Source organism: Anticarsia gemmatalis, chromosome 24 (genome assembly GCF_050436995.1).
Source record: "Anticarsia gemmatalis isolate Benzon Research Colony breed Stoneville strain chromosome 24, ilAntGemm2 primary, whole genome shotgun sequence".
NCBI classification, from domain to species: Eukaryota; Metazoa; Arthropoda; class Insecta; order Lepidoptera; family Erebidae; genus Anticarsia; species Anticarsia gemmatalis.
In genome coordinates, this window is record NC_134768.1 from 3,467,857 (window position 1) to 3,477,143 (window position 9,287).

The 9,287-nt window shown below is 37.0% G+C and overlaps 1 protein-coding gene across 1 annotated transcript; it reads left to right on the forward strand.

Moving 5' to 3' along the window:
* The first annotated feature begins 4,079 nt into the window (after positions 1-4,079).
* LOC142983655 (uncharacterized) lies at positions 4,080-6,612 on the forward strand. Its single transcript, XM_076130638.1, has 4 exons — positions 4,080-4,253; positions 4,926-5,090; positions 5,492-5,701; positions 6,232-6,612. The coding sequence occupies exons 1-4, from the start codon at positions 4,167-4,169 to the stop codon at positions 6,490-6,492; spliced, it is 723 nt and encodes a 240-aa protein (XP_075986753.1). The 5' UTR covers positions 4,080-4,166; the 3' UTR covers positions 6,493-6,612.
* Positions 6,613-9,287: the final 2,675 nt, after the last annotated feature.

Here is a 9,287-nt window from a genome sequence, read left to right on the forward strand (position 1 = left end):
GAGCCAACTTAAATGTACAGCCAAAAGTAGCGCCCAAACTTCTTTATCTCGCTACAAATAAGATCTAAAATAGCACAGCGAGGGTATTCGTAGAAGGCAGCGGTAAAATGGTAAGTTTATACATATTTACCACAAAAGCGGCTCAGCGAGAGATCGCGGGATCTGTTCCCTGGTTTTATTTTTCCAAGCTCTAAATGGAGTCGGTGGAGCATTTAAATAAGCTTCGCCGCCTGAAGTATGGTAATGTTAGTAATACGCGGAAAGAAACCGCGCGCCGTTGCTTTCAGTGTCCGCCATTTTGAATTTCCTTTTATTTTAGTCTTCCGGGACATGATCTCTCGTAATATGATTTTTTTGTTAATACACTTTAAGTTGTTGGTTGATACTTTTCTTCGCATTTGGATTAGCATTGAGGATAATGTTAAAAACAATTTATTGTGATTCTTTAGATATAGTTATGGATATTCTGCCTGATAAGTCACTTGTGACCAATCCTGAGCTAGGATTTGACCTGTACCTGAATATATTGCAAACAAAAGTTAAATTTATTTGACTACTCAAACCCTACTACACTTTTTTGCAAAATATCACAGCTCCTACCAACTACACACATATAATTTCTTTAAAATGAGTTCTCAGTCGCTTAACCGACGGCTTTCCAAATTATCAGAAAAGCAGAACTCTACCGCCTTTATAACAGACTTCCGTATTCCAGACCTACGACATTCTCATAATTCAAACATAAACTTATACACAGATGTTTTCCTGTAATATAATCACTTAAGAATCAAACCTACGACCCTTTACCAACATCGGTTTAGCGACACCGGCGGTGTACTTAGTGACCACTTTAACCACTATACCACGCACCATATCGAAAGATATACTAGAACCTAACTAGATACAAAACCTAATTTACTATTCCGCTTGCTTCTTGTACCATTTAGCCCTCACCGATCCTTTACAAGCCATTACACACACATTACTTATATTCCCATAAATAACACAATTAATTACTAACATTAATAACAGAAATTCTCGCAAAGATTCTTGTGCTCATTCCTGATTATTCTTGAACAATTAATTAATATAACATGTAAACGACACATTCTCGGTGGCCATGTGTTGCAGCTGATCAAAGACGGCATACTTTTTTGTTTCTTAATTAGTAACAAATTATGTAACAAAAACTGCCGCGTCCCCAACGCTGGGAGAATGGCGTGAACTTTGTTATGGATCATCTCCCGTAACGCCTTGGAGATATTTGAACGTAGACTTTATAATAAAACTATGTTTCTTTAGTTTACTTATGCTAAAAATCAATAGATACTAAAACTAAGGTTTGTACAAAATTGTCGCAAAAATATGTAATGATTGCAAAATATAATTCGACCAAGCTATAACAGAAATGACTCTTACAATTCATTTATAATGCACCGCAACTACAGTGAATGAGGTGGGACTACATTAATATTTCACGATTGCGCTAAATTTAAACATTCACCCTCTTTTAAAGTGGAGTGTAACGTCTAATCATTCTCAGTTCTGAAACAGTCACGTTCGGCTGCACGCGCGGCGCTCTAACTGGCCCGTAGCCTGAAGGGCCTCCTCCCTAATTAGCTTCCGTAAGCTGTAAATCTAACGTATACTGCGCCGACGTCAACGCACCCGCTTTGATCACGCGCCAAGTGAAACGGAACGCGACATGTGAATGAATGAACTGAACGATTTTTGAACGGAGCGTTTAATGTCAAATGTGGCGGGAATTCCGTCGCTGTTAAGTTTTATGACTTCATTCCGTTGATTGTAATTTTACAGGTTTAAAACATTTTAAACATCGTGCCTAAGGATGTGCATTTTATACACTCACTGACTGCAGTAAAGTCGTCAGTTTGATTGTTATTGCAATGACCAATGCCGAAAAAAGTTCCAATACTATTTATTCAAATATTATCTCCTCATAAAATCAATACTCTTGATTGTGAAAACCAAAGAACAAATGAACTAATGCAGTAGGAAACCTTGAGGGACCTAAAATATTTTTCTACAGGAAAATGACAAGCTATTAAAAAAGTTTTCCATGCCGCCTGAAAACCAAAGGTTAACCTAGCGGCGGATATCTTAACCAACAGATAGGTCTAATCATTTCTAACTGAAAATATTCAGCTGAAACACTAAAATGTGTGTCATAATCAAATGCGACGGCCTCCGTGGCGTAGTGGTTAAATTGGTCGCCTCGCTACTACTAGCGCGCCAAGAGGTAATGGCTTCGATTCCTACACGAAACAAATAATTGTGCGATCCACAAATAGTTGTTTCGGGTCTTTGGACTTTGTGTCCGTTGTTTGTATGTTATAAAAGTTCCCGCAATACAAGAGAAAGTTAACGTTAAGTAAACGAAAACATATTGCTTAATTCATTGACCATTTTACATAAGAATGCAAATGCAAAGAAGCAACATAGTAGATATACACATAGGTACAGGTAAATCACAATGCGACTAATCACATAACCGGTCACCTCGTCTAATCGCTCTATCATATCACTCAGTCGGCCAGAAACAATCAATTAGAAACCGATCCCCTTTCAATTATGCCTCGCATGGGTAGATAATTGCCTCGGGCCCCACCTAGGGCCCCACCACGGGCCCGGGCCCCACCCCGTGGCCCGTATTATGTGTGATGGACATTGTATCGCCATCATCGACTTTTGATTTGAGGTAAAAAATTGTAACGTTGATTGATCGTGTTAATGCGATTGTGGCAAAATTTTTATTAGTTCTTGTGGTAAAGTTTAATGTGTTATTGTTATTAGATTTATGTTTCAATGGTGAGTTTGAAAGTTATGGCCGTTATTACTGAATATTTGAGGGGTAATCTAAAAACGTAGTCTTACTTAGATTAAGTACGTTTAACTAAGCATTTTTTTGCGTATACACGAAGTTTTTAAAGTAAAAAGTTTAGCTATAATATTAGTATTGTACTGAAATATACTCTTTGGATGTTGTATTACATACTGTTTTAGATGTATTAAATATTAAAATGAAGTATTTTTTTATGTTAATACAATATGTTAATTAATTGCTACGAAAGTTCGTAGCACTGCTACGAATAGTTTAACTTTTTAAGAAATGTTTTTTATCTTTGTTCCTTAATCTATTACATTTTCTCATTGCTGGGATAAAACCCATAGAAAGTCTTTCACATCAGACCAGTTATTCAGAAATCAGTTACATAAAGGTAGGGTAAAGAAAAACTTCAAATGAGAAGAATTGAGTAATCTCGCTCGATACTGTCGTTCATCCCAACACGTATCGTTCCCGTCTCGCACCTGAGTCGTTGACAGGCCGTGATCGATGACGTCACGCCGCTCGCCCCTGACCGCCCCTGAAGCTGAAGCAGACCCACAACGTAATTAAATTTAGATTATCATCATGTAAGTATTGTGAATAGTTGTGATAACGTGAGAAATTTGTACTAGCTATCTCAAATATTTGATTCTATATTTTATAGATTTTCTGAAATGAGTAACAATGATGTTGAAAACAGTTTTTAATGTAGGTAACTTATTAATAATATATTTTATACTGATAACTTTCTACCACTTTCTTTATCAACAACATTATTATGAAGCTCGTGATCAAGCATTATGTACCAGCTTACTAAGCCATATGCAAAGCGTTGTTACTGTTGTATACGGTATTAAAATATTTTTGGAATTATTTTGATAATGAATAGGTACTGTGTTTCTTAGAATCGGCTTAAAGCCAGTATCGCAATTCGAACTATACAAAGAAAAATACAAAATTTGTGAAAATTTAAGCTCTCTAGCTCACGGTTTATGAGATACAGCCTGGATACAGACAGACAAACAGCGGAGTCTTGTAATATTCCTTTATAAGGTCCCGTTATTCCCTTTGGGTACGGAGCCCTAAAAAGGAAAGGGCGATGCTTCTGTCGTGAAGATGAAGGTTCCACATCGTACTCAATAAATCCACAAAACAATACCATTGGCCGTATCCAGCCAAAAAAAAAGTAAACGTCATTCGAAATCCAAACGGTTGTCAAAGTCAACTGACGTTGTCAGTTCAAAAACAAACAAAAATGAGTGTAACGGTTTTTGCAAATCTGTGGTAGTGTGAAACGTTATGATAATATGCCGGAGGTATGATGAACGCTGCAACCGCTACTGGGTTGGGAGTGGTATTTATTGTGCTACTTCTCGTGTTGCGATGGAGATGGAGAGCGGCTAAGGTCGGTACATGGATCAAAGGACTTGTAAAGAGATAGAAATGATATGTAGATGCAAAATTATCTGAAAGTCTTTCGACTTGATGGCGAGACAAGTATGTCAAACTAGTTTGCTACAGAAACTAATGTCTTAATTTTGACAGGACTGGGTGGAATGGTTAAAATTAGATAACATTGGTAGTGTTTGTTGACAGAATTGAAACCTCGATTCGTTCCTACTTTTATTAACATCTTAGGTACACAGACATTTGGGCTTCAAGCAATTAAGAAAATATAGTAATAAGCGATTTGTATAAGGTAAATTTGGCTAACTTTATCAACACAATTGATAAAATTTAGCAAAATTAAAATAAACCTTTATCAATTGTGTCGGTTTCATATAAAAAAATAGTCAAAACTAGTTCAAATTCCCACTGTCAATGTTAGCCAAATGATTCAAAGCTACCCAGGTTGACTGTAATATGATGAAATGGAATACATACTGAAAATAATACTTTACTACTCATCTTGATGGCAGTTTGATATTGGAGCCAATCCTCAAAGATTTGAGTAGAGAGATAGAGCTTGAATTGTTTTGAATCCAAAAATATTCTTTAAACTTAGTGTATTTACCTAATCTGCGCTCTTAACAAACAAGATAATGAACTAATTGAACTCTTCGTTATTCTTGTTCAGCGTAAAATAGCAGCACAGGCGGAGCAGGAGTGTCCGCCGTGCACGCCGGTGCAGCTGGTGCACAGGCTATGTCCCCACCACAACGTGGTGCAGAGGTTCCAGGTGGAGGAGAAGGACTCCCTCGACGAACACCTCGACGTCTTGACCAGGAAGCTCGCTGAAAAGGTACGACTACATAGCAAGAGTGCCAGATTGATTTCTTTCTTCGGTTCTTATTTATTTATTAACATCTTTGTAACGCAGTTTCGTTTAGTTCTTGTTGTAAGAAACTTAATTGGGTTCAACTAGCTTTTTAGAATCTAGATCATTCATGGCTTTAATATGTTGTAGATTATTCTTGATTATGTATTCAATAATTTGTAGCTTTAAATTATATTCTAATTAACTTTAGTAATAATTTGGATCTTTAATTCTGTTTAACATTGCTGACACGCAACGAAATGTGATTTCCTAGTTACATAAATATCTACTAGATCAACGAGACTTCCTCAGGTTATTACAATGACTTATTCTTTATTTCGTGTACGCCTTCTTCCTTATTCAGTTCAATTTACCCTCGATTTTAGGAAGGTCGTCTGCGCCTCTCAAAATCAAAGATCCGTCAGACGCAGAACGAGATCGAGAACCTTCACGCGATAGACCACGACGTGCGGCTCAAGTACCGCGAGATCATGGAGTCTCTGCGCACAGACCTGCTCTCCAACGAGAAGGAGTGCAAGAAGCTTCAGGAACAGATCGAGTGGGTCTCCCGGCGACGGGCCGAGCTCAAAGATGAGGTATGACTCGCCTATAATTGTTTTATTTTGTAATTAAAAGCGACCTTTTAGCATTAAAAGCAGCTTTGGTCACTATTTCTAATGCGCTCTGCTAGACCAATGACTTGATCAGATTAGAAAGGTGGTCCACATCTTAGCTTTGTTTGAGCCGAAGTTAAAAAACAACCATTGCTTGCAGAAATATGTACGTACCCAGTACCCATGACCAGCTGGATTTAAATGCCAGTGGCAAATTCTTATTTCACTTCCCTTTTTTTATACAAGCAATTTTAGTTCTAATACTAAACTAAGTAAAATATGTGAAGGTAAAAGAAAAAGACGACGCCTACGCCCAGTTATTACAGTACAGTAAACTCAAGAGCAGCAACCAACAGTTTTTACAGGAGGCCTTTAGATCCTATTAATGTAGGTATCTCCTTTACTCATTGACAATATTAACATGTTTTATTTACCAGTGATAGGAATAAAGATTTTCTGAAACTTTTATAATATAGGGTTGTTTATTTCATGTATTGTTTCGTTGTCAACAGGTAAGACGCGGTCAAAGGTTGTACGGCGAAGCGGCCGCGGAACTAGCTAGCAATTTAGCTGAACTTCAACGCGGCCGTGTGCCTGAACACCGAGTAACAGACAAACCGCAAAGACAACATTCTTCCACATCTCTGAGGATTCGTAAGGAGCCTCTGTTGCCACGAGCGAGCCCTGACGGCTCCATAGTCATCAAGAACTCGCCCAGACTGTCTCCTCAAGCCCTCTCGCGGGCAGATATGCCGCCTCCATCGGGCTACTGATGTTGGTCGCAACTAAAAAAATCAACGTGCTGTAGATTTTTATTTATTTGTAACATTTGCTACTTTTATTAATATATTTTATTCTATATGATTTTATTTATTTATTATTAAAAAACTATGCACTAAAGACTTTTTTCTTTAATCGTCTTGCTGTCCAGGGTGTCGGTAGACTGGTACATTTCTCAAGGTTGCAACTACGCCTACAAAGTGCTATTCCCCATACTGTAAAAGTAAATAATTCTATCCCATAGAAAATCTAAATTACAATAACAGAAAACGATCAAGACGTCTACTAAACGCAATAAAAAATGACATGTACACACGCATCCAAAACAATGACAAACCACCGCAGCACTCGGAACTGGAGCCCCTTTTATTTTATATCTCTCGTTAATTCCGAGGGTTAAAATCCCCGAAAAAGTGAGCACTTGCCTTGTTTACAAGGTTTTAGATTTTAATTTAGATTGGGGTCGGGTTACGTGCAGTAACGAAACGGTGTAAACGTCAAACTGTATGGCGGGAAAATTGGGCCCTTTTCACGTGCGCCATTAGGTCGTTGGGTTCTTTACGAGGGGCTCTCCGACGTATCCATTAAAATCGCATTCGTGTGTGATCACCTAATACAATATCATCAAGTCCGTGCCGGGGGTGCTTTGTGAATAATTTCGCGGCAATCTGCTCCCGTTTGTATCGGATTTGTATAATTTCATAATTGGTATGGTATGAGGAAATTCTTTGTTCAGAAGTAAACGTAGCCAAAAACGTTTTGCCTTCATTTTATTACCATTTATAACTTAGTAATTACAGAACAAAAATCATTATCCTGAGCTCTATGCCATTACTAAACATAATCAAGTCTCCATAGGTCGGTACTGGTCCCTTATCCACTGAAGCAAGGGTCTCTCGGATTTATGTCAGTTCAAAATCTTCAGTTTAAACTAACTTGATCTAAAGTTTCTAGGTCTACTTACTCCTTTATTGTTACAATTAGATACTGCAGAATAAATGTTTAAAAAGCAACAATATATGACTTTTTTACTTAGAAAATAGACAAAACTCTTGTACCTGTCACTTCTTAAAACCAGAAAATCAGAAATTTATGAGAACGCCCTCTAAAAATTCATTTTAATGCAATTAACAAAACCAGTGTCCAAATACAACCCATCTGTCGTTTTTTTATTGAATGAGTGACAGTTCGGGCTGAATGTTTGCGTTCCTTTGCCTCACATTTGTTCGCCGCCGGCGAGTGTTTGCACAACTATGGCCACTTGAACCACTACACTAATGTGTCAATCAATACCGTAATTACTCTGCTATTTATTAATTTGTGTCTATTTGCTACCCTCAATGGTTTCTGTTACATAAATTACCTACTGTTGTTAGTTGTTTCTCTACTATCCTATCCATTTCTGCCAATATTTGTATTGTATAGAAGAAATAACCTTTTTACTAAAGGGTTACCTATTTGAGATTCATATTAATTACTAGCTGACCCAGCGAACTTTGTACCATCTTACAGTAGACTCAAGTTTTGGTTTTTGCTCTTTTCTATTTTTTCTCCGTAAAAAACCATCCTCGCACTTCAATTAATAATTATAAAAAAGAATTAGCGAAATCGGTTTCGAGATTTGAACAAAGTTTATACTGACAACAAACTAACTTATAAGTAAATCGGTATATCTCAACATATATCGATAAAGAATAGTCAGCATCAATTTATTATTGTTCCAAAATAATCTATTTGGAAGATAAACCGTGTAGTTGGTAGGATGGGCACAAATGCAGCGGATCTTTTGTCGCCGGCGTCTCATTTGCCGGTCCACTTGCTACCTTCACTACTCTGCTCGCCTGCTACGGGTACATACAAGCTCTTTACCCTAATGTCTAACTATTGTCTTCGGATTTAGAAAGGAGCCGTGCATTGTTCTTTTAATTGCAATGATTGGACAACTAACTTTGCAAAGTCCTGAGACTGTTAATAAAATATTTTTCTTAAGAGAAATAATCAATTAATTCAGTCTTAATTGTAATTTTTTTTAATCACAGTTCATGAATTAAAGGGTAAAATTCAACATGCCATAAAAAATCAGACATGGCATAATCTTACGAAATTAAACAAGACCCTAATTGTAAAACGCTTACCAAGCAGAATCACCAATTTACGCTAAAAGCTTGCAATTAATGGACTACTAACGCCATCTATATTTTGGTGGCGTAAAATGTGAAAAAAAAAATTATTTGATGTTACCACTATTGGGATGAATGAATGAAAAACTGCCATGTAACGTCAACTATAACACGTATTATTATAATAGATAATTCACATACTAAAAAGAAGATGAAAGAGAACCGTGTATGCAGTTAACTAAGTAAATATACATACTCTACGCCAGTGGTTATTATTCCATTATATTTTATGTAGATACATAAAAGTACATCAGGAGTAAAACACTCCCCCGCGAGTTAGTCCCCATCAGTTTTTAAATTCGCTAAGCACCACACACGAACACTCTGTTTACGTTATAAACAAACCACTATCTATTTTCTTTTTCTATCCATTCCTGCTACACGATTGTAAACCTTATTTTTAGGGACATTTGGCGAATTTGTCATTTTTGTAGCTACTGAGTTCGTAGTGTTATATCTAGGGGATATTAAAAGTTGCGCCACCCTTCTAAGTAGGAGCTTTTTTCTTTTTGTCCTTAATGTAAAAAGAAAACGCGAAAAGTTTCGGGACGCGGCGAGTTTAAATTTTTCCACCCCTAATGCGCTTATTACGAGTAGGGAAAAATTTG

Coding starts and splice junctions, on each gene's coding strand:
- LOC142983655 (XM_076130638.1), top strand. CDS start 4,167: ATGATGAACGCTGCAACCGCTACTGGGTTGGGAGTGGTATTTATTGTG. Junction 5,091..5,491: donor CCAGGAAGCTCGCTGAAAAG/GTACGACTACAT, acceptor CCTCGATTTTAG/GAAGGTCGTCTGCGCCTCTC. Junction 5,702..6,231: donor GGGCCGAGCTCAAAGATGAG/GTATGACTCGCC, acceptor CGTTGTCAACAG/GTAAGACGCGGTCAAAGGTT.